This window comes from Gambusia affinis, linkage group LG13, assembly GCF_019740435.1.
Source record: "Gambusia affinis linkage group LG13, SWU_Gaff_1.0, whole genome shotgun sequence".
NCBI lineage: Eukaryota > Metazoa > Chordata > Actinopteri > Cyprinodontiformes > Poeciliidae > Gambusia > Gambusia affinis.
The window spans coordinates 28,018,878-28,046,727 of NC_057880.1; the positions used below are offsets into that span (position 1 = coordinate 28,018,878).

At 50.7% G+C, this 27,850-nt stretch overlaps 3 protein-coding genes across 7 annotated transcripts; all 3 read right to left on the bottom strand.

The window, feature by feature from the left end:
• Positions 1–3,604: 3,604 nt before the first annotated feature.
• Positions 3,605–14,796, bottom strand: si:ch73-193i2.2 (transient receptor potential channel pyrexia). 4 transcript variants are annotated; one of them, XM_044137299.1, is made up of 23 exons: positions 14,700–14,796; positions 12,905–12,988; positions 12,519–12,654; positions 12,311–12,453; positions 11,396–11,634; positions 11,246–11,336; positions 11,036–11,175; positions 8,136–8,222; positions 7,912–8,062; positions 7,677–7,838; positions 7,489–7,598; positions 7,308–7,416; positions 7,213–7,241; positions 6,737–6,828; positions 6,531–6,645; positions 6,287–6,457; positions 6,120–6,190; positions 5,866–6,033; positions 5,384–5,502; positions 5,100–5,304; positions 4,762–4,966; positions 4,633–4,691; positions 3,605–4,559 (listed from the first exon to the last, which is right to left on the bottom strand). In XM_044137299.1, exons 5-23 carry the CDS (start codon positions 11,438–11,440, stop codon positions 4,301–4,303), a joined length of 2,388 nt encoding a protein of 795 aa, XP_043993234.1. In that variant the 5' UTR covers positions 11,441–11,634; positions 12,311–12,453; positions 12,519–12,654; positions 12,905–12,988; positions 14,700–14,796; the 3' UTR covers positions 3,605–4,300. The 4 variants fall into 4 exon arrangements, with proteins under 4 accessions (XP_043993234.1, XP_043993233.1, XP_043993232.1 ...); XM_044137298.1 differs by having other exon boundaries at positions 11,396–12,226; XM_044137297.1 differs by having other exon boundaries at positions 11,396–12,453; positions 12,905–12,985.
• Positions 14,797–15,684: 888 nt separating this feature from the next.
• Positions 15,685–20,865, bottom strand: prkn (parkin RBR E3 ubiquitin protein ligase). The gene is made up of 11 exons (XM_044136912.1): positions 20,585–20,865; positions 19,873–19,881; positions 19,460–19,623; positions 19,150–19,390; positions 18,965–19,074; positions 18,576–18,659; positions 18,387–18,502; positions 18,185–18,318; positions 17,281–17,630; positions 17,098–17,215; positions 15,685–17,023 (listed from the first exon to the last, which is right to left on the bottom strand). The coding sequence occupies exons 1-11, from the start codon at positions 20,589–20,591 to the stop codon at positions 16,920–16,922; spliced, it is 1,437 nt and encodes a 478-aa protein (XP_043992847.1). The 5' UTR covers positions 20,592–20,865; the 3' UTR covers positions 15,685–16,919.
• Positions 20,866–20,993: 128 nt separating this feature from the next.
• On the bottom strand, positions 20,994–27,200 carry LOC122842961 (zinc finger protein 629). Of its 2 annotated transcripts, none has more exons than XM_044137301.1 (4): positions 26,953–27,200; positions 25,053–25,175; positions 23,162–23,762; positions 20,994–22,532 (listed from the first exon to the last, which is right to left on the bottom strand). In XM_044137301.1, exons 3-4 carry the CDS (start codon positions 23,731–23,733, stop codon positions 21,728–21,730), a joined length of 1,377 nt encoding a protein of 458 aa, XP_043993236.1. In that variant the 5' UTR covers positions 23,734–23,762; positions 25,053–25,175; positions 26,953–27,200; the 3' UTR covers positions 20,994–21,727. The 2 variants fall into 2 exon arrangements, with proteins under 2 accessions (XP_043993236.1, XP_043993237.1); XM_044137302.1 differs by lacking the exon at positions 26,953–27,200 and adding an exon at positions 26,584–26,900.
• Between the last annotated feature and the right edge of the window lie 650 nt (positions 27,201–27,850).

Below are 27,850 nucleotides of genomic sequence, written 5' to 3' on the forward strand. Positions count from 1 at the left end.
CTCACTTGAAGTGTTGCAGGAGAGGCAGAGAAATGACCCAGTTCTAAGTAGGGTGATCTTCTTTGTGGAGAGAAAGTGGAGACCTTCCAGGAGGGAACGTGTCAAGGAGTCATCAGAAGTTCTCAAGCTTTTGAAAGGCTGGGAAAAGCTTACATTGAGAGATGGAGTTCTGTACCGGGTAGCTAAAAACCCTGTCACAAAGAAAAAGTCCTACCTTTATATTGTCCCCCACTCACTGCGCCAGAAGGTCTTACAAGGTGTTCACGATGAGGCTGGTCACCAGGGTCAGCAACGGACCCTGTACCTGACAAGACAGAGGTTTTATTGGATTGGCCTAGTGCATGATGTTACTGAGTATGTACAACACTGCAGACGGTGTGTTGTCAGCAAGTCACCAGAGCCGGAAGCCAGAGCTCCTTTGAAAAACATAAGGACCTCTGAACCTCTGGAACTTGTCAGTATTGATTTCTGGACTGCTGAGGATTGTTCAAACAATTCACTGAATGTGCTAGTGGCTACTGACCACTTCACAAAGATGGCGCACGCTTTCTTGTGCCCCAATCAGTCAGCTAAAGCTGTCGCACACCAGCTGTGGAACAACTATTTCTGCATCTATGGGTTTCCCAAGCGACTACATTCCGACCAGGGGGCCAGTTTTGAGAGTTCGCTCATTGCAGAGTTGCTGAATGTGGCGGGCGTGCAAAAGTCCCACACTACGCCTTATCACCCTATGGGTAATGGCTCGTGTGAGAGAATGAACTGGACTTTAGGCAACATGATTCGAGCACTGCCACCAAGAGCTAAACATCGTTGGCCTGAGGCCCTGAAATCTCTGACATTCGCCTACAATTGTACAGTGCATGAGACGACAGGATATGCACCGTTTCTGCTCATGTTCGGGAGGGTGCCACGTCTTCCAGTGGATGTCATCTTTGGTTCAGTGCTCAGTGATCCGGAGGTGGTGGACTATGATCGCTACGTTGAGTCCCTGCGAAAGGACATGAGAGAAGCTATGGCTATAGCCCAGTCAACTGCAACTAAGCAGCTCCAGCGTCACACCGAGCTATACAACCGTAGAGTACGTGGTGTACCAGTGGAAGTGAACGACAGAGTGCTGCTGGCCAACAAAGGAGAACGTGGAAAAAGGAAGCTTGCTGACCACTGGGACAGCACAGTGTATGTGGTGGTTGGAAAGGATGATGAGAATCACACCTTCAGGATCCAGAACCCCACTACAGGTCAAGTAAAAGTGGTCCACCGCAATCTGATAATGTCGATAAACTTTCTGCCGTTGCCTCAGGATGACCAGGAGGAGGTTGTTCTGTCTCCAACATCAAGTTCCCTTGACCTCAGTGTTGAGAAGTCAGCAATCAGTGATGTTATTTCTGACTCAGCAGAGTTTAGAACAAGAGTGTGGGTATCTGACCTACCTTTGGGAGCAGGCAGTGAGACAGACGCAGAAGATGCTGAGCAGGTGGACGGCACCGTGCTGGAGGGAGCCACAGAACCTACTAATGCCCTATCAGAGGGCAGGGTGTTGCCTCTAGCCCACCCAGTCCCTGATCAATTGCAACCCCCTGATGGAGCTGCTTTGATGGACAGCAGTTCAGCAGACTCTGGTTGCTCAGCAGTCCTAATGGCTTGCCCAGAGGCCTTTACGGCTCCTGTTACTGTCACTTTCAATGATGTACCTGCTACTAGTACTGCTACAGTGACAGTAGTTGATGGTGCGACTGCCCCTAGATCTAGAGCTGGGCGACTGTTAAGACCAGTGACTAGACTTATTGAAATGATGCACCATAGAACGGCATTGGTTTGATCAGTTCTTAATTATAAAACTACAGTTTTATTTGTTTCTATTTTGACCGTGAGGTTTTGTAACAATTTTGATATTTCATGTTTGTTTTGCTATTTGAGAGGTGAGTTTGCAGTTACATGTTAACAAAATATGTAAATGGGCATATTTTTTTCCCCCCGATGTATGTAGGTGGGGTCTGGCCAACCTTTTCTCATACTGATCCTCATGGGATAGTCTAAGTGACTGGGTATTTGTAACTGTGAATTTAATGTGATTGTACCTCACAAGCGACTTTGGAAACGGTAGCTGTGCATTGGTTTCCTGTGCATTTGAATAGTGGTCTTACTCCATTTTGTGCATTTGTACCTGTGATGTTACTATACTTTTTTTCTTTTCTTCTTCTTTCTTTATCTTGCTTTTTCAATTGTTGTTTTGTTTTGCTTGTTGTAATGGGGCAAGTGGAATTCGGCAGGAGGGAGTGTAACATAGTTAATGTTGTAGTAGAGAATTCCACTTGTCATTACTCCCAAGTTTAGGTTCATGTGTAATAATAAACAGCACCCCTTCTGGTGGTTGGTAGCGTTAAATGTAGTGGACACAGACAGCTCGTTGCCAGTTTATGAGAAATGGGCGCGAGGTAGGTTCACTGACTTAACGCTCTAGTGAAATGTTATGTTAGCTTGATGCTAACAAAATGCTATTCTTTGTAAGGTGCTGTACCCGCGGTGATTATCCTGATCCCTGATCAGTTTCTATTCTGTTCCACACAGGTACATATTGTTTTATTTCTTTTAATATTAATGTATTAAATACGGCCGTTGGCCAGTTTATGAGAAATGGGCGCGAGGTGCTGTACCCGCGGTGATTATCCTGATCCCTGATCAGTTTCTATTCTGTTCCACACAGAGGGATAAACAGCATTCCATCTCATCCTGTCTCCTGGCTCATTATTAACACAACGCAGACCCGATCGAAGTACGCGATTACAATTATTGAGGTTACAGAAGTATCACAAGAAGTCGGCCATTTTGGATTGAAGGTCCGATTTTGACCCCATTTTTGCCGTTTACAGCCTTCGTATTTGATCAAACTCCTCCTAGGGATTTCAATTGATCGGCTTCAAACTCGGTCAGTCTGATCATAAGGCATGGCCGATTCAAAGTTGTCAAAACGGTGAGTTTTTCAGTATGCGGAAGGGGGGTTAGCAGGTAAAGTTCACCTACTCGCCATGAAAGTTATAACTCCTACACTAAAACTCTCAGGAACCAAAAATTCAGTGATTGATCATCATGGGTTGACCTAAAATACCCTGTGGTCAAATGATGACATCACTAAGGCCACGCCCCCTGAGAACAGGAAGTGTCATGTTTTATTCTGAACGGTCGCTATGTTACCCCTTTGAACTAATCAACATGAAACTATGTCCACAGATAGAAGACATGTTGGTTTGTTGTGGATTCCAGCCCCGACCGGCTTCGATGGAGCAGGTGGGCGTGGCGGCGTGGCAAAGTGACCTCTAACGCCGTTGTCATACGTTTGGCTCTGAATTCCACAGTTTTGGGCCGAGCTGCTCCAAACTTACTAGAATGGATCTTTAACTACTCCCAGGCAGGAATCCATAATGAAATTTGGTGGGTGTGGCCTAATTTCTCTATAGCGCCCCCTAGAATATTTGAAATGATCAGCCCCAAGCCATGCTTTAACCTAGAATTATGAAACTTGGTACACATGTGTATCTTGTCAGGACGTACAAAAAAGTCTCTTGGAGCCATGATCTCAACCCAACAGGAAGTCGGCCATTTTGGATAAAACCTGTTATTTTCTTTATTATAGACGTCACATCTGATCGAACTTCTTCTACAGTGTTTCAGATACAGACTTCAAAATCACTCAGCACACACTTGAGACATCAAAGGTTGAAAGTTGTCAAAGGAATTCTCGTACATCAAAGCATGTGGGCGTGGCTATGTGTCAAACTTTGACTATTTGCCACGAAACATCAAGGATCAATAAATTCCAAATGCTACATCACAGCTGCATCAGACTTCCTGTGTCTTCCTACAGAGCAGTCCTGATCGCAATGTCATGTTCAATTGATGACATCATCTTATCCCCGCCCACTTCCAACAGGAAGTCAGTTGTATTTTATTTAATGCTGCTTTTGGACATGAATGTCTGCTATCCACTGATGTTCTGCCTTGGATTTTTGATGATATTGAGGAAAATAAAATCATCTTAACTGCAGCTTGGATTTAAGTTTTGATCAGCTGGCGCGTCAATAAATGATTCCCCTATTCAGTCGCTAATAGGGGACTGAATAAGGTAATTCTTTAACTTAAGTATTACCTCATAAGTCAAACTTCAAAATTCATCATGTGGCATTGTCTTCATTCAGTCTATATTGGTCATTTGAAATCAAGAACATTTGAGTCAATAAGTCCACATGGACCTTCGTGGCTCATCAGGTCATAGACTAGATACCAGGTTCAAGCTGGTATCAAATTAGTCATTCCTGATCTGGACCAGCTGCTGGACCAAAGATCGAAGCTCCTTCAGCTCTGCCTGAACGGCCTGGAGCTCCTGTTGCAGGTTCTTGGGATCTTGAACCTGCTGGTTCTGTCTTTCTAGGCTCTCCTGGCCCTGGTTGCGATGCTTTTTTGGTCCCTGAAGCTTCTGTTTCTGAGGCATTTGAGACTCTTGGATGGGGAGGTCTTGAAGCTCATGAAGCTGTTGGTTTTGCTGGTGTTGTTCTGTTGGGAATCTGCCAGAGACTGGAGGTCAGACTAGCTGCTTAGTTTAGCACGGACCTGTTCTGTGTGTCCTGGTGTTCTCACCTTGAACTGCTGGCTGCCTCCACGTCCCTCTGAAGGACCAGGAACTGGTCCAGAGTCTCCTGCAGGACAAGCCATCCCATCATGCCCCGGGAAGGAGGGACATGAAGTAGGAAATGTACAGATACCCACCATAACCTGTCCTGTGACATGTGCAAACTCATGGTGGTAACAGGAGCTCACTGAGATGTTATCGCAGGCCTCGCCCAGTGGAGAGCAGTGCTTGGAGATGTACTGGTTGTCATAGAAATGATGGAGGCGGGGCATGGAGTCTTCCACCTGCAGGATGACAGCGGCCTGCTGCATCACGGCGTTAGCCTGGGAATTATCATGCACCCTGAAACCACCGATCAGGCAATGAATGAATCAATCGATTAATTAATAGCTTTTATGGTGTTGGTTTAAATGTCTTTTCAGGTCATTTAGGTTACAGGCCGTAGATTGAGACCAGTCCAGGTATGACCTCTGACCTCTGGAAGGTGTCAGTTAGTAGTGCAATCAGGAGGTTGATACACAAGATGGAGGACGCTGCCAGGAATGTTCCACACAGTAGAGGAGCCATGATGTTGTCCACAGTTACCATGGCAGCATACTCGTACTCGTCCACCAGAGTGATCCGGTAAAGGCTGTAGAGTAGACCTGAAACAGACTGCATGCTGGGAACGGAGGACGTTCCTGAGAACACAACACAGTTTCTGTCAGAGCAGAGCTGAACTCAGAACCTTCACAAAGACAGACCCGCTGATGCTCTGACCTCCGAATATGATCCAGAAGCTGCAGGCGTAGGGGATGAAGATCTCAGCATACAGGAACAGGAAGCACATCACATCCCCGACAATGTTCCCCAGCATGACGATGAAGGGCCCCATCAACCTGTAGATCAGTTGTGCTACAATTTAAACATGCTTCATCTGACAGTCTGGACCAAGCAGAACCAATTTGGACGCTGTTCTGGGACAGCTTGGTGTCCTCCATGTGGTAGACACCGGTCTACCTGATTCACATGGCTCTAAAACATCCTCAGCAAGCTCCTCAGAAACCGTGGAAGGGTCCACTCATCTGGATGTTCAGGACACCAGTGGCTAACTTGTTCAGAGGGTGGTGGCTAACTGCCCTAGCTTGTGCCTCCATCCACCATAGCTCCAACAGGAGCTGCAGAAGCTGGTGGCTTGTTAGAAGACTTCAACATAAAGACAGAATGAATCTGAAGCCGGGCTTCCAGATAGAGCTTTGTACCTGAAGGCTCGGACATGCTTCATGAGTCGCAGCCAGAGGAAGATGATGGACATGGAGAAGAGGCGCAGACTGAGCGTGTACAGGAAGACGGACGGCTGCAACACGTCGGCCAAGTGAGCGCAGAAGGAAGCCGTCAGCAGAGAGTAGACCAGCCAATCAAAGACATTCCTGGGAGCAGGTAGGAACACCTGACTCAATCCTACTGAGAGAAACCAGCTGTGTGTGTGTCTGTGTGTGCGTGTGTGTGTTGGTACCAGCAGTCCCGGCTGTAGTTGCCCTTCATCCTGCAGATCCTGCTGGTCTGATTCAGAAGATACTGTCTCTCCTGAAACACAGACGCCACGGAGCCAGGGCCGCTCCACTTAGAACAGTTTCTTCCTGTGATCAACCTGCGGAGTCAGAGTGACATCTCGTCTCCTACCTGAGGCCACATGGGATGTGAGCAGCGCAGGTCGTCCTGGAAACGCTGCTCCACCCACCTCCGTCGCAGGTGGAGCTTCCTCCTCGACAACACAATGTCCTGGATCTCCCTGAACACCTCCTCCAGGGTCAGCAGGAGCGCCAGCACCACCAGCAGAACACGCCACCAGTCCTGGACAGACAGGTGAGATCGTTTAACGCCACACAGGTGAGACTCAGACAGGTGGGAGGCACAGACAGCTCACCTGCGGAAAGGTGTAGCGATAAGGTGAGTCTTGGCAGGCAGACATAGAAATGGCCACAGTCGTCCAACAGACATTGAGCAGAAAGTTGAGGACAAGGAGAATCCACGCCCCCAACCTGCCACAAGCAGAGTCGTGATGTCACACCCACCAGCCAATGAGAGCGCAGCGATCCAGGCAAACCAGTCAGTCTATTGGACAGAGCTCACCTGCCATACAGTTTCCATTTGATCTCAATGAGCTTGAGAAAGACGGGATTCATGATGAGGTCCAGTTTCCCCTCCAGAACCACAACTTGCAGCTGATGACGACATCAGATGTTATAGAGACCTAGAACCAGATCTAAACCCAGAACCATCCAGAACCTTCCTCTCCCTAGTGGCCTTCTCCGCTTCCTTGTGATTGCACCTGTGCAGCGCTTTATCAAGTCCAGAAGACTCCAAAGCTTCTCTCTACATCCAATCATTCAGCCTCTGATGGTGCTGGCCGCCACGCACCCTGCTGGGCCCTCTATCACCACCAGCTGGCCAGGAGGGTGAAGTGTCTTGCCCAAGGACACAATGATAAAGAGGGAATCGAACCTGCAAACTAAGGGACGAACTCCTACCAAAGTTGCCACCATTGTCCCTTTGGATGGAATCCCAGGTTATCTGTAATCTCTAATCTCAGAGTCCGGTCTACTTACTGGGGTGGTTGGTTCACTGATTCCTGCACCTGCAACAGAGACAGTCTTTAGTCCGGTGGTCTGAGTCCCACCCAACGGAGAGGAGGCTCTGCTACCTGATGGGTCCCCAGGTGTGCCAGCCTCTGGTTCCAGCAGGTTCAGGTAGAAATACTCCTGTCTGGTCACTCTGTCCGTCACGTGGAACTGACGGAGCGCCTCCTGAGCCTGAACACAACACAAGTTACCTCAGCAACCCCAGACCAATCAGTGCTCTGTCAGGGGGCAGGGCTTAGTTACCACATGACTCATCCGACCAATCAGAGCAGAGATGCACAGCTGACCGTCAGAGTCCTTGACCCCAGCGCTTGCTCCAAGCTCCAGCAGCACCTGAGCTGCTTCACTGCGCTCTGGAAGGAGAGGAACTGATGATGTCACTCATGATGTCGTTAGCTATTTATGATGTCATACTGTGATGTAATGATCACCCATGCTGGCTGCGAGCTGCAGCGGCGTCCGCTGCTTGTAGTCGGTGCAGCCGATGGCGGCGCCGGCCCGCAGCAGCAGCCTGATGGATCGGACTGCGTCGTTCTTGGCGGCATAGTGAAGAGGGGTCTGCTGGTCCAGAAGAGTCCTGGCGCTCGGGTCGGCTGACAGAAGAAAAGACAGAGCTGGTACCGGACCTTCGGCACCAGAACCCCCCCTCTATCTGGACACACCGACCTTCCCGGTCCAGCAGGAACTGGACCATGTCCTCGTAGTCCAGGGCTGAGGCCACATGCAGCGCCGTGACTCCGAACTGATCCGAGCCCTGCGGGTCCGATCCGCGGTCCAAGAAGAACCGCATCACATCTACGCTCCACGCTCTGGACACCTGAGGACACACACCTGGGTTTAGCTGCACAACTCAGTACCGCAGACAGGTAAACCAATCCACCAGGTGTGACCTCATGAAGGACGGTCTGTCCATATCTGTCTGAGCAGTTTGGGTCGGCACCGTCTGAGATCACCTCGTCCAGAAACTGGAGGTCCACCTGAGAACACAGACACAACCTGAACACCCGATCGCTCTCACCCGGTCGGTCTCACCCGGTCGCTCTCACCTGGTCGCTCTCACCCGGTCGCTCTCACCCGGTCAGTCTCACCCGGTCAGTCTCACCCGGTCGCTCTGACCCGATCGCTCTCACCCGGTCAGTCTCACCCGGTCGGTCTCACCCGATCGCTCTCACCCGGTCGGTCTCACCCGGTCGGTCTTACCCGGTCGCTCTGACCCGGTCGCTCTGACCCGATCGCTCTCACCCGGTCGGTCTCACCCGGTCGGTCTCACCCGGTCGGTCTCACCCGGTGTGTCTCACCTGGTCGGTCTCACCCGGTCGGTCTCACCCGGTCGGTCTCACCCGGTCGCTCTGACCCGGTCGCTCTCACCCGGTCGGTCTCACCCGGTCGGTCTCACCCGGTCGCTCTCACCCGGACGCTCTCAACCGCACCGTCTCACCCGGTCGGTCTCACCCGGTCGGTCTCACCCGGTCGGTCTCACCCGGTCGCTCTCACCCGGTCAGTCTCACCCGGTCAGTCTCACCCGGTCGCTCTCACCCGGTCGCTCTCACCCGGTCGGTCTCACCCGGTCGGTCTCACCCGGTCGCTCTCACCCGGTCGGTCTCACCCGGTCGGTCTCACCCGGTCGGTCTCACCCGGTCGCTCTGACCCGATCGCTCTCACCCGGTCGGTCTCACCCGGTCGGTCTCACCCGGTCGGTCTCACCCGGTCGGTCTCACCCGGTCGGTCTCACCCGGTCGCTCTCACCCGGTCGGTCTCACCCGGTCGGTCTCACCCGGTCGGTCTCACCCGGTCGGTCTCACCCGGTCGCTCTCACCCGGTCGCTCTCACCCGGTCGGTCTCACCCGGTCGCTCTCACCCGGTCAGTCTCACCCGGTCAGTCTCACCCGGTCGCTCTCACCCGGTCGCTCTCACCCGGTCGGTCTCACCTGGTCGCTCTGACCCGATCGCTCTCACCCGGTCAGTCTCACCCGGTCAGTCTCACCCGGTCAGTCTCACCCGGTCGGTCTCACCCGGTCAGTCTCACCCGGTCAGTCTCACCCGGTCGGTCTTACCCGGTCGCTCTGACCCGATCGCTCTCACCCGGTCAGTCTCACCCGGTCGCTCTCACCCGGTCGCTCTCACCCGGTCGGTCTCACCCGGTCGGTCTCACCCGGTCGGTCTCACCCGGTCGCTCTCACCCGGTCGGTCTCACCCGGTCGGTCTCACCCGGTCGGTCTCACCCGGTCGCTCTGACCCGGTCAGTCTCACCCGGTCAGTCTCACCCGGTCAGTCTCACCCGGTCAGTCTCACCCGGTCGGTCTCACCCGGTCGCTCTCACCCGGTCAGTCTCACCCGGTCGGTCTCACCCGGTCGCTCTGACCCGATCGCTCTGACCCGGTCAGTCTCACCCAGTCGCTCTCACCCGGTCAGTCTCACCCGGTCGGTCTCACCCGGTCAGTCTCACCCGGTCGGTCTCACCCGGTCAGTCTCACCCGGTCGGTCTCACCCGGTCGGTCTCACCCGGTCGCTCTCACCCGGTCGCTCTCACCCGGTCGCTCTCACCCGGTCAGTCTCACCCGGTAAGTCTCACCCGGTCGCTCTGACCCGATCGCTCTCACCCGGTCAGTCTCAACCGGTCGGTCTCACCCGATCGCTCTCACCCGGTCGGTCTCACCCGGTCGGTCTTACCCGGTCGCTCTGACCCGGTCGGTCTGACCCGATCGCTCTCACCCGGTCGGTCTCACCCGGTCGGTCTCACCCGGTCAGTCTCACCCGGTGTGTCTCACCCGGTCGGTCTTACCCGGTCGCTCTGACCCGATCGCTCTCACCCGGTCGGTCTCACCCGGTCGGTCTCACCCGGTCGCTCTGACCCGATCGCTCTCACCCGATCGCTCTCACCCGGTCAGTCTCACCCGGTCGGTCTCACCCGATCGCTCTCACCCGGTCAGTCTCACCCGGTCGGTCTCACCCGGTCAGTCTCACCCGGTCGCTCTCACCCGGTCAGTCTCACCCGGTCAGTCTCACCCGGTCGCTCTCACCCGGTCGCTCTCACCCGGTCGGTCTCACCCGGTCGGTCTCACCCGGTCGCTCTCACCCGGTCGGTCTCACCCGGTCGGTCTCACCCGGTCGGTCTCACCCGGTCGCTCTGACCCGATCGCTCTCACCCGGTCAGTATCACCCGGTCGGTCTCACCCGGTCGGTCTCACCCGGTCGGTCTCACCCGCTCGCTCTCACCCGGTCTGTCTCACCCGGTCGCTCTCACCCGGTCGGTCTCACCCGGTCGCTCTCACCCGGTCGGTCTCACCCGGTCGGTCTCACCCGGTCGCTCTCACCCGGTCGCTCTCACCCGGTCGGTCTCACCCGGTCGCTCTCACCCGGTCGGTCTCACCCGGTCGGTCTCACCCGGTCGCTCTCACCCGGTCGGTCTCACCTGGTCAGTCTCACCCGGTCGGTCTCACCCGGTCGCTCTCACCCGGTCGGTCTCACCCGGTCGCTCTCACCCGATCGCTCTCACCCGGTCGGTCTCACCCGGTCGGTCTCACCCGGTCGGTCTCACCCGGTCGGTCTCACCCGGTCGCTCTCACCCGGTCGCTCTCACCCGGTCGCTCTCACCCGGTCGCTCTCACCCGGTCGCTCTCACCCGGTCAGTCTCACCCGGTCAGTCTCACCCGGTCCGTCTCACCCGGTCGCTCTCACCCGGTCAGTCTCACCCGGTCCGTCTCACCTGGTCGCTCTCACCCGGTCAGTCTCACCCGGTCGGTCTCACCCGGTCGGTCTCACCTGGTCAGTCTCACCCGGTCGGTCTCACCTGGTCGGTGTCCTGGTTGCTGGCTGCCAGATGTCTGAAGTGGTCCAGCAGTTTTTTGTCCAGGTGTTTCTGGAGTTTGGTAGTCGTGTCTGTCTCGTCTTCCTCTGCCAGACCCGTGTACCTGGCCTCCAGGTGAACACCTGGACATGAGGACAGACACGTCCACCAGCTGATCCTCAGACATGACAAACCCAACTCACCTGAGCCCACCTGTCAACACGCTGCTTTGCTGCTTCCGGCGCCGCCGAGAATACAACATCCACAGAGACTCGGACCTGGATGCCTCTGGACCCGGCCGGACCTGCACACACTCAGGGATGAGAACCAGCACCAGACCAGAACCAGTCTAGGTGGACTAACCTGCTGATGGACCTGGGCGGCCCCAGTTCTGCCAGTTGTGTCCATTCCGCCTGGTGAAGCAGTCAAGTTTCCTCCTGTCCTCTTGGTCGTTCCTCCGCTCGTCTGGGCCGAGGTCCGACGGGTCGGCTGCTGCTTATCAACGGCTCAAAGGTTTGGTCTTATCAGAGGGTGGAGGACGGACGCCGGGGCGCGGACTGTGATGTCATGATCACCCATGCTGCTGTCTCCTGCTGCAGCTTCTTTATTTGGGAAATATTTATCAGTAATAATGCTGTAGGTTATTTAGTTTTTATAAATTTTTATATTTTCACAGGAATGTCGCCATGTTTTTCACACTGCAATGCATTCTGGGTAAATGACGTGTAATGGTCCAACTGCCTGGCTCCTTAACTTATTAGATTATTAAACCTTTTTTATAGAGTTAAATTTGTTTCACAATTATTGAATCCAAAAAATAGAATTGTAATCAAAACGTTTGTATTTGGAAAAAAAATGAAACTGGTCAAAACTTTTTGAATTGTAATATTAAAGGAAAAAAATAAGAAGCTTTTTGTTTATTAAAATCACAGATTTTTGTTTGAAGAAGTGAAAAAGTTATTTACAGAACATAAACTTTTATTTGTGCATGTCAGAAGTTTTTGGTTGAGACAGTTTGTTTTGATGCTCCCGTTTCAGTTGATTGGGCGACTGTCTTGCAGTCGGAAGGTTGTAGGTTCGATTCCAGCTTCCTTCTGCCACATGTCGATGTGCCTCTGGGCAAAGCACTTAACCCCAAATTGCATTTCAGTGTATAAATGTGCGAGTGGATGACGAACGATGTAAGACATGTTCCTCTTGGGCAGAATATTGCAAGAGATAAAATTTTATTGTGAGTACAAACAGGATAACAAAATGAACAGTAAATATATAATATACTTCTTAGCAGTCAGACTTGTTTGCCTTTGCTGGTGATGAAAACTGGTCACTGTGGAGGAGAAGAGTGGCGTAGGATGACTGCAGCGTCAGAGCACCCATTAAAGTCTGCATGTCTGGTCCTCCGGTTTCCAGATCCTAATTTACTGTAAATAAAAAGTTAGTCAACGCTGTGATGATCCAGCTCACTGTGAACTGATGGACACTGTACCGGTCAGCAGATCCAGGTGCTGGGATCCAAGGAAAAGGTCATTTAACAACAGGAAGGCCTCAGGGGCTTGAAGGAGATAAAGATAGTTCCTCTCTGTCCTGGTTGAACATCAAAGCGCAATCGTGGCTCAGAAACGCTTTATGACGCAAACCCGAAAAACATAAAAAGAAAAAAACAAGTGATCATATTTAGCCACACAACATAATCAAAACTCAATAAGCCCTAAAATCATTTTGAGAGTTTTAATTGAAAATAAATTGACAATATCTCAATATTCTTTTGAAAGTATGTAGCTGAAATCAATTTAAACTACTAGCAGTTGCAGAAATATACTTAACCCTAACCCTAATCCACCTGGACCTTAAAAGCAACACCTCTCTCCCTACCTGGCCGTCTCTGACTGGACACCTGCTGCTCTCTCCATCCTCATGTTCTGATCCTGTAGCAGCTTCCAGAGTCGTTCTGTTCTGCTGGTTATACCAGAATGGACCTTACCAGAGGGGCCGCTTTTCATTGGCTGATGCTCATTCTACGTGGTCACGTGGGTGGCAGTCTCACAAACACGAGCTTCCCGTTAGCTAAGTACAGCATAAAGCAGCACTGATACAACGTCTACACCTTGAAGCCTGTCTGCTACACAGTCTTACGTTAGCTAAACAGATCAATATGCAACGTGTACTGTGACTAGAAACCGCGACACGTTGGACCGGATCCTGCAAAAAACAGGACATTTCCTCACTTTCTAAAAATATCCCGGGACGCCCGGGACAGGACGTGAAATACGGACATGTCCCGGGAAATACGGACGTTTGGTCACCCTAGCAGAAAAGGCTTTGGACTAAACTGTCACTCGTGTTAGCCACTCTAGCACCAAGTACAGCTGGTCAATCAACCATCGCTGTGTTCAGGGAAGCAACGATTAATAATCCAGAAATAAATATCAAGCCTGGAAACTTGATATCGTAACGGACTGAATGTTTTGTTTTTAACGTAATCTTTGCTCGTCTTGCGGGGCGCAGGCGGTTGATACGGTAACAAGTGTGCTTAAACCACAAAGAGAAAGAGAGAGAGAGAGAGTAAAAAGGTACGAGTGGTTTTGAGTTGATCACCTGTTCGGGTTATTTTAACTTTGTTTACATTTGCTGTGGCTCATTACAGCCGCTGTAGTTTCTAAACGTTGGACTAATTACCTCGTTTGTTTGTGAGTATACGTCATTCATAACAAACATCAAATAAAACAAATAGATTTCATAAAATTTTAACAAACAAATGGCTTCTTTACCGTAACAGAGCTCTTTGGTTCCTCTTATCAGTCTGTAGCTTCTCATATTGAGGTCATCAAACCAAATTTCAGATCTACCATAACTGACCGACTGACACCTGCTGGCCTCAGGTTTGCAACCAGCTTGTGACTGAAAAACCAGTAACCTCCTCCCAGATGATGACATGAACTTGTTATTTCCTCTGTCCATTGTAGTAGCTGATATATTGTTAAAATCCGGTAGAAATGATGCACTAATGGAGTCATGTTTACATAGAAACAATGCGCTACGAGGCTTTGCTTGTGAGACTTGCGGTCACGTGTGTCGGTTGTGGGCGGAGCTTGGTAAGGTCCATAGAGAATTTAATTTCATAACATAACACAGCAAAAGGCATATTACATATAAGTCGAAATAAAACTAAATGCAAGACACATAAACACCAATTAACAGTAAAAAAAAAAAAAAAAAAAAAAAAGATAGAAACTATGTGAATATCCTCCTTCGGCCTGTGATCTACGAGCTTGGTTTTTCATTTTGCATCTGGAAGAAAATATATATTTAAGAGTTACATTGCCTCCCTCATCCACAGCACTGAATATGTGCTTGGGAAATAAATAATCTGTCGGTCACTTGCCTGCTTTTTAACGCTTAACGGAACTCGACAAAAGGTGCGCTGGTTACCGAATTTAACATAAAGACAGGGAGTATGACCCAAGCCTACTTTATGCACTTTACCTAGTGCTAACATTAGCTAGTGCTAACATTAGCTAGCGCTAACATTAGCTAGCACGATATGCTACCGGGGACTGCGGCAGACAAAATATGACTGTCGTCATAAATTGTGTAAGATTTCTTATTTGAAAAAAGGGTGGACACTTTAGTAGCTGCTAAACGGTGTAATTTTGTGAAGATAACTTACCATTCACATTCTGTGTCCCGTCACCGAAGCCCTGCAGTTCGGGACAGAGTTCTGAAATAGCAGGGAGCCGGAGTCATCCGCTGTAGTCAGCGCTAACCACTAGGAACACGTCTTACATAATTCGTTATTTGCCTTAGTCAGCGCTAACCAATAATAATAAAATAATAATAAATTTAACGCCAAAGAACGGCAAGCAAAACTCGTTGCGCTCAAATGGTAAATGGACTGAACTTGTATAGCAGTTTTCCAATAGTTTTGACCACTCAAAGCGCTTTACACTAGAGTCATTCATATTCAAACCCATTCGCACATTTATACACTGATATGCAATTTGGGGTTAAGTACTTTGCCCAGAGGCACGTCGAAATGTGGCAGAAGGAAGCTGGAATCGAACCTACAACCTTCCGGTTGAAAGACAGTCGCCCATTCAACCAAAGCAAGAGCATAACAAAATTAATCTCAACCAAAAACCTCTGACATGCGCAAATAAAAATATATGTTCTGTAAATAACTTTTTCACTTCTTCAAACACAAATCAGTGATTTTAATAAACAAAAAGCTTCTTAAAATTCAATACAATTCAAAATGTTTTGACCAGTTTAATTTTTTTGGATCAGATACTTTTTTTTGTTTGATTTTTTTTTGTGCAAATCCAAAGGTTTTATAAACAATTCTACTTTTTTGTTTGACATAATTTTTTATTTTATATTTATTTTTTTGATTGAATAATTGTGAAGCAAATTTAATTCCATATTTTTTTATTTGAACCGGAGCTCATTGACATAACAAGAGGTGATGAAGATGAGGAGCAAAGAGAGGAAGAGGACACAGTTGGCCGGAGCTGCTGCCGCCTTCAGCTTCATAAATGAAGCAATGAATGATACTCACCTCTGGTCGGACTGCGACTGCGTGATCCAGTAAGTACTTATGTAGTCCGGTTGTTGCCGAACCAACACTCTGTTTGGTGTTGGTAGTGGTTTCACAGTACTGGTGTTCTAGCTCCGTTAGCATTTCCAGTAGTAATAGCTCCGTTAGCATTTCCAGTAGTAATAGCTCCTTTAGCATTTCCATTAGTAATAGCTCCGTTACAATTTCCATTAGCAATAGCTCCATTAGCATTTCCAGTACTAATAGCTCCGTTAGCATTTCCATTAGCTCCATTGGCGCTGCTTGTTTTTCACGTTTTTCCCAGCGTCTGTAGCGCTGTGTCCGGATGGTGCTAACAGCCACACCGAACTTTATTACTACTGACACCGGACCTTCATGGTCTGGTCGGATTGGGGATGTCTGTAGCCAGGCAGTATAGCTCCTGTTAGCATCTCAAAGAGCGTCCAGCTCTGCCTGTCGCAGCTACAGCACTGCGTTAATTTTAGCTAGTTAAGGTAACGATCAGCTGTTAGAGCCTTCTGGTTGTGCTGGTATAAATGGCTCAAAAATGGCGACCTCCATAGTTGAAAAATATAACAAAAGATGAACATTTTTTAATTAATTATGAGTTTTGCCGTAATACAAACAACAATATTTTAGTTAATAGGAAAATTACAACATATTTAGGCAACATGTTTAACTAATGCTGGATCCTTTAATGTAAGATTGAACCAGTTATTTGATGGAAGTTTATTATTTATATATTGTAAATAAATTTCCAACTACAATACAAATCACTTTCTGCACTATTTTTCTGTCTCTGTTGAATAAACTCTGATCCTGTCTGGGTTTTATCTTTAGGTTTTCTGAATAACAGCTCTTTATTTTAAATATTGATCACCTCATTTTAACATGTAACATTTAACATCATAAATGCTGCACTATGCTGCAGCTTGATAGGTAAATATGTCAACTGACATTAAGATAAAAATTTATGAATATTAATTTCCCTTACAAAAGAATCCAGTGTAATTCACATGGTGTTCCCATTTTCCACATGTGATAAAGTATTTTGTTCATGTGATCACATATGATCAGATTTTCTTCCATGTAAAGAAAAATACAAGAGAAACAACTTTGTTTCTCTTGTATTTTCCTCTCTGGGTATTTTTTCATAAATATCCCGAACCGAGAGGAACGCTGTTGGACGTCCACCTGACTCGTCTCAGACACGGAGTCGGTTCTCACATTTTATTCTGTTATTTACACTCAGGGACAATTCCACAGTCTGAACCGATGATGGACGGAGCCACGCCCCCCCCGCCGGCGGTGGGCGGAGCCTGGCCGTAGCATCTATCCAAACCAGTGGTTCCCCATGCACTCCCTGTTCCAGGGGGCGCCGCAGAGCCAGCACCACTCTGCTCGGCATTGGGTGCACTGCATGTGCATGCAGCCGCCTGCAGGGGGAGACACGGGCAGCCTTCAGTGCTCACCTGGTGGACAAATGGGCGGGCAATGGGGTGGAGCTTACCGTTCCTCTCCACGGGTACTAGGCAGCGTGGGCAGCGCCGGGTCGACTCCTGGATGAGCTGCAGAGACGCCTGGTCCCACCTTCCTCTCTGAGACGCCTCGTCCTCCACCACGAAGCCCTGAGGAGAGGGACTGCCTTCATCACCTCTATCATCATTATCATCATCATCAACACGTGACTCACCTGGCAGGCATCTGCTGGGGGCAGGGCCGCAGGGCCCTCACAGGGCCCCTCATGGAAGCCCTCCCTGCAGTCCCTGCAGAAGACGAAGCCGCAGCCCAGCCGCCGGTCACACTCCAGCCTCCTGCTGCCCTCAGGTGGGAGAAGCCCCGCCCCACAGCCAGGCGAGGGGCACAGCACGCCGCCGGCGGTCAGCAGACACTCTTCGGCGCCGTACTGCTGGTAACGGCCATACTGAGTGAGAACCACAGGGGTTAGCACCAGCAACCTGCTACAACTGAACCCCCAGCTGAAGATGGTACACCTGGAAACACCTGGACAGGAAGTGATGCAGCTGAACAGAGACTTGATCTCTGCTGGTCATCAGTTCCTGTCCTCACCTGTCTGAAGGTGTTTCAGGTGAACTACAGACACCTGAAGGTTTGATTATCTCATTTTTAAAACACTGATTTGAACTGGTTCAATTTCTGGACGGTTCAGCAGACAAAGTCTCTGCATCACTTCCTGTTCTGTTGTTAGGGTTCGTCCTTTTCCATGGTAACTAAGATCCCTCAGTATTCATTCCCTCATCTTCCTCATCTTCCTCTACTCCAGCTGCCCCGCCTCCCTCTGACTGGCCACACCTGGCCCTCATCAACCTCCCACTGCTTCCAGTGTCTTCGCCTCTGATCCAAGTTCTGCTTCCTCTGTTACTTTATTTAACCTCCATATTTATTCAGCTGAATCTCAATGAGTCACCAAGTCTGGGGTGACCCTAGAACACAGGAAGCACTTCCTGGGGTGACCCTAGAACACAGGAAGCACTTCCTGGGGTGACCCTAGAACACAGGAAGCACTTCCTGGGGTGACCCTAGAACACAGGAAGCACTTCCTGGGGTGACCCTGACTCTTTCTGTGGTGGAGTCACCTGATCGTCTCCAGTACCCAATCACAGCATCGTGAACAAACTGCCGCTCATTGAGCCGCGTCTGGCAGTAGCGCTGGAAGCAGTCCAGGCAGATCACATGACGGTCCGAACACTGGAAGACCAGAACCACGTTCCTGGAGACGGAGACGAGGTGAGGAGGGGGGCAGAGAGGGAGGGAGGGAGAGACAGGTGAAGACATTACTTGATGTCGGTGCAGCCAATGCAGGGGACCCTTCTGGTGTTGGACAGGACGAGGTCCAGCGCCACGGAGACGTCATCTTCTGATGTGGGGTGAGACGCACATTTCATGTAGAACTCCTGCCATCAAGGACCAATCAAAATTAAGAGATCAAACACTTCCTGTCTGAAACTCTCAGGCCCCGCCTCTTACCGCCTCATTGCCATGGCAACCTTCAAACTGACAGACGCCATGAATCCGTCCAGGCAGGAGAACATCATCCCAGCAGGAAGGATCCTGAGAGACAGACACAAAGAAGGGTAACAGCACCCCCTGCTGGCCGCTGGCGGAACTGCAGCAGGACTGGAACTACTACACAGGAAGTACAGCACAAACAGGAAGTACTGCAGACACAGGAAGTACAACACAAACAGGAAGTACTGCAGACACAGGAAGTACAGCACAAACAGGAAGTACTGCAGACACAGGAAGTACAGCACAAACAGGAAGTACTGCAGACACAGGAAGTACAACACAAACAGGAAGTACTGCAGACACAGGAAGTACAACACAAACAGGAAGTACTGCAGCTCCGTTCTCACCCTGCAGAGCGTCAGTGTCATCTGTCTGCAGCGCCGACAGCGAACACGGAGTTTCCCTGACTGGATAGATGAGCAGCGCTTACAGTACACGAAGAAGGTACTACACACACCTGGAGACAGAGAACACATACCTGGAGACATAACACACACCTGGACAAGTGTGTTGACCTTTAGGAGCTACTGACCTTTAGGAGCTGCAGTCTGTTGCTCTGTCCTTTGATCTTCATCTCCTCCTTCGTCTCCTCTTCCTCTTCCTCCATCCAGAACGGCGGTCTGCACAGCGGCGGCCAGCCTGGAGGAGCTCAGGTCCAGCCGGGTCAGACTTGTTCCTCTGGCAGCCAGGTGTTCTTGTGGAGGCGGCAGGTGGAGGGAGCCTGGAGGAGGGAGCACCACGTGGACCGTGCTCTGCTCTGGGAGGTCACAGCCCTGACAGGAGGACACCAGGTGAGGAGGACACCAGGTGAGCGCTACCTGCACATCGGAGTGGGAGCTCACCTGCAGGGAGGCGGAGCTCTGCAGCTCCCTGCCGGCGAACAGAACCCGGAGCGCTTGCGCAGGAACTCCCTGCTGGCTGGCCACGATCTCCTTCAGCTCGGCCACGCGGGCCGCCGCACTCAGCTCCACGGCAACGCCGGGGCCGCGGTTGAACCGCACAAACACTGCAACACAGGTGAGGCTCTAACTTCACACTCAAGCAGATTTCATGGTTTTACTTGTGACAGTTTCATAAAGGTCTAGTCAGTCTCAGGCAGGACCAGAACCAGGTGAGGGCGTTCAGCCGGATCAGAACCTGGTTCTGCTTCTGGTCCAGATGGCTTCAGTTCATTCTGATGTTTCTTTGTGTCTTTAATTTATTTGATGAATGATTGGTTCTCTGTTAGCCCCGCCTCCTGTGACGCCTGACTCACCTGGAAGAACTACGACAGGAAAGACATTTCAATATTGGCTCAGGTGAGACTTAAATTAAAAACACCTGTTGAAAATATGAACCATCATAAGGTATTAGTAATGTTTATTTATTGGTTTATAATCTAGAATGTTCATTTATTGGTTTATAATCTAGAATGTGTTTTCATCAGCTGTAAGGAAACTCATCAACATTCACAGAATTAAAAGCTTTAAATCGCTGAAACTTCATTCATATTCCAGTTTATTTAACTTTTATTCTATTTTTTGGGTCCAGTTGTCTCTGGTCCCAGCAGTCCAGAACCAAGAGGTCCAGTTTCGGGTCCGACACGTCACTGACTTTCTGTGCATCAGAACCACCAGAACTGGGCTGACCAGGTCCAGTCCTCCAGAACCCGCCGCACGTGGCGACCCGGTACCGGCCCAGTACCGGTCCCTTCACTGAGGGGTGCAGGATGGTAGAATTGGACCTGGACTCACGTCCAGACCTTTCTCAAATTTATTACCAATTTAATTAAATCTGGATCCGCTCAGGTCTTCTGACTGGTTCGGAACCCATGACTCGCGCTAGTGGACAGGTTCTGGTCGGTACCTAGTCCACCGCGGTTCTGATCTTTTAAGCTGAAGGAACTGCGGGTCAATCAGGTCACGTGTCCCTGAATCACCTGATCGATCTTCGATCCGAACCTAACCGAGAACCGGACCAGAACTCACCGATCATCCTGCTGCGCCTCCTTCATGGACGTGTTTACAGCCTGCCGGCCGCGGTGCACTCTGGGAGCTGTAGTCTGGCTCTTAGCGGGCAGGATTACCGCCACCTGCCGGACTGGAGGGGAACGGCAGGCTGCGTCCAGTGGAGGAGCAGGTTCGCCTGGAGACCACAAGTATTCATACCCCCCACAGATTCAGCGAACCAGAAGTCCAACTGGTTTCCATGACAACCTAAAATTGTACATAATTTTGAAAGGTATTGTTGGGTCCCGTGATCACCAGAGCCAGCACAGCACCTGCAGCTTCATCTTGATGCGGTTCTGGTTATGATCCATCAGAACCCCTGGCTGAGAATGTGACCCTTCAAATTAAGAGCCTACTTGATGCAACAGGAAGTGGAAGCAGACAGGAAGATGTTTTAATATTTATTAGAAAATGACGACAGAACAGGTGAACAGGTTTATTCTAGTACAATAAGGAACGTTGTTCTTTCTATCTGCATAACCAAACCCAAACAAACCAATACGGCGGGGGGGGGCGCTTTAAGGGGATGGGTATTAGGGGGCGGGGCATCAAGTGCTGCTTATCTTCTAATGGAGGGGGTGGGGGGACCCACACATTTATAAATAAATCACCATTAAATTAACTCCAATTCACACAATAAAACTCAAAGTGTCAAGCAGGAACACAGAGTGAAGGGGGCGGGGCATCCACAGGAAATGCTTCTATGTTGGTGACAGATTATCCGTAGGAGCCGATCACTGATCAATGACCAATTTCACAGGTTTCATTTGAACCGTCCAATCAGCAGTCAGTTTATTGAAGAGTCTGCTGGCTTTGACTCCATTTCCCATAAGACTCTGGGACTGTTTGAGGAGGGGGCAGGGCAAAGGGTGGGACCAGAACAGGTGTATTGCCTGTAAGTCGGTTCAGCGGAGCAGGAAGCTAACGGTCCCTTCTGACCATATATGGCCGTCCTGCTGCTATCTACACAGAACCAGTTCCAGTTCCTGAAACCTGGAGAACTAGAATCCCAACGGGTCCAGAACATTTCTCACTCTGACCACAACTGGTCCCAGAACCGCTCCGGAACCGGTCGGCGCCGGTCCAGAACCAACCCAGAACGGGCGCGGGTCGGAGCGACCCTCACTCGGAGTCGGACTCCAGCGGGGCGGTCTCGTCCACCATGGGGGGACTGCGGCTCAGGGCGGCGGCCTGCAGGTGGGCGGCCTGCAGATGCGCCTTCTTGTGGCGGGAGAAGCTGGAGGAGTGCATGAAGGTCTTGTTGCACGCCGCACACACGTAGGTCTTGGACTTGGAGGCGACCAGGCCCGGCTTGGCCTTTCCCGGGCCGGCGCCGTGAGTCTGCTGATGCCGCGCCAACCTGGAGGCGTGGCTGAAGCTCTTCCCGCAGAGGTCGCAGGCGTGGCGGTGGCCGCCCAACTCCCCGGCGCCGGTCTCCGGGTCGTCGTCAGCCCTTCGGGGGGGCCGCCCCCCACGGCGGCGGCGGTTCTTCTTGCACAGGGTGTAGAAGTTGGGTTTGTCGCGGGAGCAGAGCTTGAGGCGGATCTTGAGGTCAGACGAGCTCTCGCCCAGGTTTTCTTTGCCGGGCGTGTAGCTGTCCAGCAGCTCCTTCACGTGGCTCACCTGGTGCTTGGACAGCTGGGTGGACGTCCGGAAGCTCAAGTCGCACTGCGGGCAGGCGTAGAACCTGTCCGCCACCGCCGGACCCGGCGCCGCGCCGCCGCCTGCCTTTCGGGGCTTCTTGTTCCTGGCGGCGGCCTTGTGGCGCAGGGCGGCGGCCGGCTCCGCCTCCCTGGCCACGCCCTTCCCCTTCTTGTGGACGAGGCGGTGGCGCGACAGGCTGGAGCTGTGGTTGAACTCCTTCCCACAGATGTTGCAGGGGTGGATGCGCCGCTTCCCATGCAGCCGCAGGTGGCTGCCCAGCATCCTGGGAGACAGAGCGGGTCAGAACCGGGTCAGAGAAAAGGAACGGGCCAGAACCGGGTAAGAGCTAAGGGAACGGGTCAGAACCGGGTCAGAGCTAAGGGAATGGGTCAGAACCGGGTCAGAGCTAAGGGAATGGGTCAGAACCAGATCAGGGTTAAAGGAACGGGTCAGAACCGGGTCAGAGAAAAGGAATGGGTCAGAACCGGGTAAGAGCTAAGGGAACGGGTCAGAACCAGATCAGGGTTAAAGCAACGGGTCAGAACTAAAGGAACGGGTCAGAACCGGGTCAGAGAAAAGGAACAGGTCAGAACTAAAGGAACGGGTCAGAACCGGGTCAGAGAAAAGGAATGGGTCAGAACTGGGTAAGAGCTAAGGGAATGGGTCAGAACCAGATCAGGGTTAAAGGAACGGGTCAGAACCGGGTCGGAGAAAAGGAACAGGTCAGAACTAAAGGAACGGGTCAGAACCGGGTCAGAGAAAAGGAATGGGTCAGAACCAAATCAGGGTTAAAGCAACGGGTCAGAACTAAAGGAACAGGTCAGAACCGGTTCAGAGCTAAGGGAACGGGTGTCGCCCAGTTACCGGACCTGGCCCGCTTCCCGCCCCAGCAGAACCTTTCGCCCGGCTCACCTGCTGCCCTTGAAGCTCATGCCGCAGTGCGGGCAGGCGTAGCGGGCATCGGGGTGCGACGGCTCCAGGGTTCTCTTGGCGGCCGGCGGCGGCCCGGTCCGGCCCGTGTGGGTCTGCTGGTGCCGGTACAGGCTGGAGGCGTGGCTGTAGCGCTTCCCGCAGTAGCTGCAGCGGTACTGCCGGCCCTCCGGCTCGTAGTAGTCCCCGTCCGGGTCCGCCTCGCCGTCCGGCGCACCGCCGCCGGCCTCCAGCAGCAGCCGCGTTTCCTCGGCGTCCTCGTCCTCCTCGTCCGAGTCCGTCTTGATCTCCACGCTCTGCTCCGTCACTTCGCAGGGGAACACCTCCTCGTAGGGGGCGAAGAAGGCCTCGTCCGCCTCGATCTTCAGCGGCTCCGCCGTCAGCTCCTCCGCCTCGTCCGAGTCTTTCTTCACGCAAGAGATGGTGAACTTGGAGCCGACCTCGGCCCACTTCACCACGTACTCGATGGGCTGCGTGTCCAGCTCCACCGTGATGAAGTCCGCGCCCAGGGCGTCCGACTCCGACACCGTCAGCTCCGTCTCCGAGTCCTCCATCCCGCAGACGGCGAGGAAGAGGAGCCGACCTGAGGAGGAAGAGCAGGGGTCACGGGGTCAGATCAGGGAGAGGAACGCCCCTTCCTGATGACGAGCGGCCAAAACGGGCTGAACTGGGGCCCGGTTCTGGTTTCATCCAGCACAGACAGAACCAACAGAGCCACAGCTAGGTCCAATCAGAGCTCAGTGACCCAACAGAACCTCAGTGTATTCTGCTAGCCGGGGTCATCCTGACCTCCTCCTGTAGTCATGATGCTACCGGCTGCTGCAGGACAAACTGGCCACTCCTCTCTTTCTTCTTCTACTACTCTCCAGTTTGCACCGTTTGCCATCATTTTAACTTTTCGTTTCCTGTTCTCTTCTCTCCATGGCAGCTCCACCTGCTCTGTGTTCTGATTGGCTGATTCCTTCCTGGAGGCGGCTGACATGATGCTGCCATCACCTAATCGTTCTCCCTCTCCTGCTGTTTCTACTTTCATAAACATCAGAAATAATCCAACATCAGTTCATCTGTTTCTTCACTGTCTTTCAGTCAGTCGGGTCCCATGGTACTGAGCCCGGTTCTGGTTCTGCTGGAGGTTTCTTCCTGTTAAAGGTGAATTGTTCCTCTCCACTGTCGCTACACGCACGCTCTGTATGAGGAATTGCTGTAAAGTTAATGATTCAATGAAAGGGATCGTCGCCCCCTGATCGCCAGGAGGAGTGAATGCTGTAAGGACCTGCTGGGTTTCCAGTTTAACCAGTTAGGATAATGATTTGGCCCTGAATGGATTGATTGATAACTGGTACTGACCTGGAATCTGTTTGGATGTTTCAATTAAACCGAGTTTTCTTCCTCAGTATAAAGGCAAGGTTCCAGATCAATTCTATATTAACAGATCAGATCTGATATCAGATCTAGATAAATAGATCTGGTCTCGGATCAGTTTATGTCACTCAGTATTTTTATTAAACTCCTCCCAGAGGTTCCTGGCTTCCTGTTGTTTCCCAGGTGGCCGACAGAGGGCGCCAGGCGCCTGACTTCTCTCAGTAAAGCTTAATTTGGCTCTCGCTACAACATTTTATGGATGCCGTCCGGAAGCCGAACCGACCCCTACACCGTCATGGTTCTGGAAACATCCCGACCCGCAGCTAAAACCGCTGCCGTAGGCTGCCCCGCTCGCAGGAGTAAAACCGGCGTTTTTGTCAGAGAAGTTCCGGGGCCGGGCGGCTGTCAGGAAGCAGGACCAGCTGCTCTCTTTCCCGGCGGGAACTGTCAGAATAAAAACCCGGAGCTCATCGCAGAAGTACCAGAACCGGGCCAGAATTCGGTTACTCACCAAGATCCAGCCGTTAATCAGTGAAATCCACCGGAGCGGGCCGTGACAATAACAGGAAGCCGCCGCCGGGACACGGAGCTCCGAGAGGAAGGATTAAATGGTCGAGACGACCGGAAGACGGCCCTTCAAAATAAGAGCAGTAAAGTTACAAACATTACAGAGGTGGAAAAAATATTATGGCTACTCTTCCGCCTTCAGCAATTAAAAAATTACATCAAAATGAACAAATTAAACATTTATGACCTCACTACCAGTTTCATGTAGTAAATGTGCTACAGTTAAAATAAAAAACATTTAATTACTAAAGAATATAAAATATGAACACAACCTTCAAATAAATTTTACCAAAAGAAAAATATTCAACATGATATCAGAAATCAGTTTAATAATGTAAAACTAAATCTACAAAAATAACTAGATAAGAAAATTACACAAAAAAATAATTACATTTTGTTAAAAATGAGATCGGTGTATGACGCAGGGTTTAGAGCGCGGAGGCCACGGCCCGCCACGCTGCCCAAACGGGTTTGAATCCCATGACTGAGTCTCGGCCCGTTGACCTGTGCCTCATGCCTCTCCCACAACCTGCCTTTTTAGCCAAAAAATACCCTTTAAAATAAGATCAGGGTGTAGAACATAAATTATAAAAAATATGTTTTAAAAATGTCTAAAAACTACAAATACAAAATTTGAAAAACTTCATTAAAACTTAAAGCTGATCTGTCTCCTTTGTTCACTCTGCTGCAGATATACATTACATTTTTAAAAATGCGAAAATAAGAAAAACCATTAAACAAATATTAAGACAGACAATGGGAGGAGTAGGTCAAAGGTCACTGGAAAAAAGACTGCGCTGGTGCAGCCAATCGAGAGGAGGATGATGGTTCAGGGCTAATCATGTGACAGTCCATCAGCCAATGAGGAGAGGACAGAGACGTCCTGACTTCACGTCTGAGTGGAAGCAGACTAGGTCAGGACAATGACCTGACCTGACCTTGACCTGCTTCTCTGTAGTTCAGGTGAGTCCAGGAGAAAGCAGGTTCTATTGTCTCAGGTTCAACCGGCCCAGAACCGGCTCAAGATCCAAACATCAGAACTGAGGAGTTTTCTCCGTTTGTCCACCAAGGGACAGAAGAGGCTGTTCTACATCATTTTAATCTGTTTTTATTCTTAAACTTGAGTTAATCCAGAGTTAAACCTGAGTTAATCCAGAGTTAAACATGGGTTAATCCAAGGTCAAACCTGACTTAATTCAGATTTAAACCTGAATCAATTCAGCGTTAAACCTGAGTTAATCCATATTTAAAACAGAGTTTATCCAGAGTTAATCCAGAGTTTATCCAGAGTTAACCTCCCTGCTGCTGCATTAAGGTTTCTGGTTTGAATCCCTGCAGATTCTTCCCGGTGCAGCGGATTCTCTCCTGGTACTCCAGATGTGATTGGTTGGTTCTTCTGGAATGGGCCAATGGATTGAGTGAAGCCCTACAACTTCATCTGCTGTGTGACATCACTTCCTGTCTCCTGGCCTCACCTGGACACCAGCAGGTTCATCTCTGAGGAAGAGGAGGAGGCTGGATGGACATGATGAAGAAAAGGCAGGATGAGAGTTTAGAGGGCAGAGAGGAAGAGGAGCAGCGCCGTAAATATTTGGGCCTGTGGCGGGTTTTCCGAAGCAGGGTCAGCGCGCCGCGCGGTGCCAGAACCTCTGCCGGTACCAGACCGAGCTTCAAGCAGCTTCCGGCCGGATGAAGCTGCGGGGAGCCTTGCCTCACGCAGGTTCCGGCTGGTTCTCGGTTCCGAACCCCGGCGGCCCACCGCACCGCGGCTCCTCCCGCACATTTCCTACCGCGCTCTTTGGCGCCAAACCGCCGCGCCGCTTCCGGACCCAGTTCCCACTTACGATTCGAGCCGGACCGGTTCTGTCCTGTTGGTTCGGTTCCGGGTTCTGTTCGGAGTCGGTGGTTCCTGCCGCACCTCTGTCACATCTCAGCCGAGAAGCGGCCGCATAGTGGCGGAGCCGACGCTGCCGCGGCGCAGGGGCGGCACGCCTCCAGCTAAAGTCAATGAGACGCTGCGGCACAGAGGCGGCGCACGTTAGAGAGCCGACTCTCATTGGTCAAGCCGCTGCGCAGCCTCCATCTGATTGGCTGAGGGAGTTACAGCTGAAAGTTTGCGTTCAAAACTCGCGAGATATCGCGAGGCTTTACGCTGTGACGCCACAAGCAGGATTCTTTCTCCTAACGATTGTTATGATTTGACGTAAATATCAGTTTTTCCTTTATCTCTAAATGTTTTTAAACCGTTTTAACACCATGTCTAATGCTGATGTTTACAGTCTCAGCTTCTCCTGCTGCTGATGTTTCATTTCTGCTCTTCAGTTCCTCATATTTGACCTCATTTTAAGGTTTTATTTCTTCTTTTCTAACCCTGGCCTTATATCTGCCGAGTTTTCTCTGAACTTGTTTGAATCAAATTAATAAAGTCAAATCACAAATTCAGATGCTTATTAAACCACAGCCCAAAGTTTATATATATATACATATATATATATATATTTGCGTCCTTTGGAGTTTCTGTGCTGATGAATTTTATAAAAGCTGGGTACCTCTTGCTACAAACTGGATCTGTGTTTCCCTCAGCCTTCTGGTTGGTAATATTGTCACCTCCAGACGTCAGGAGACCTAAATTCTGAACCTCATGGCGTGGAGTGCATCCCAGTTTTCATGTCTGGCATAACTGTTCATTTTATCTTTTAAACTGGTTATATTGGTCCTGTGTCCAGACAGAGGGATAATCAG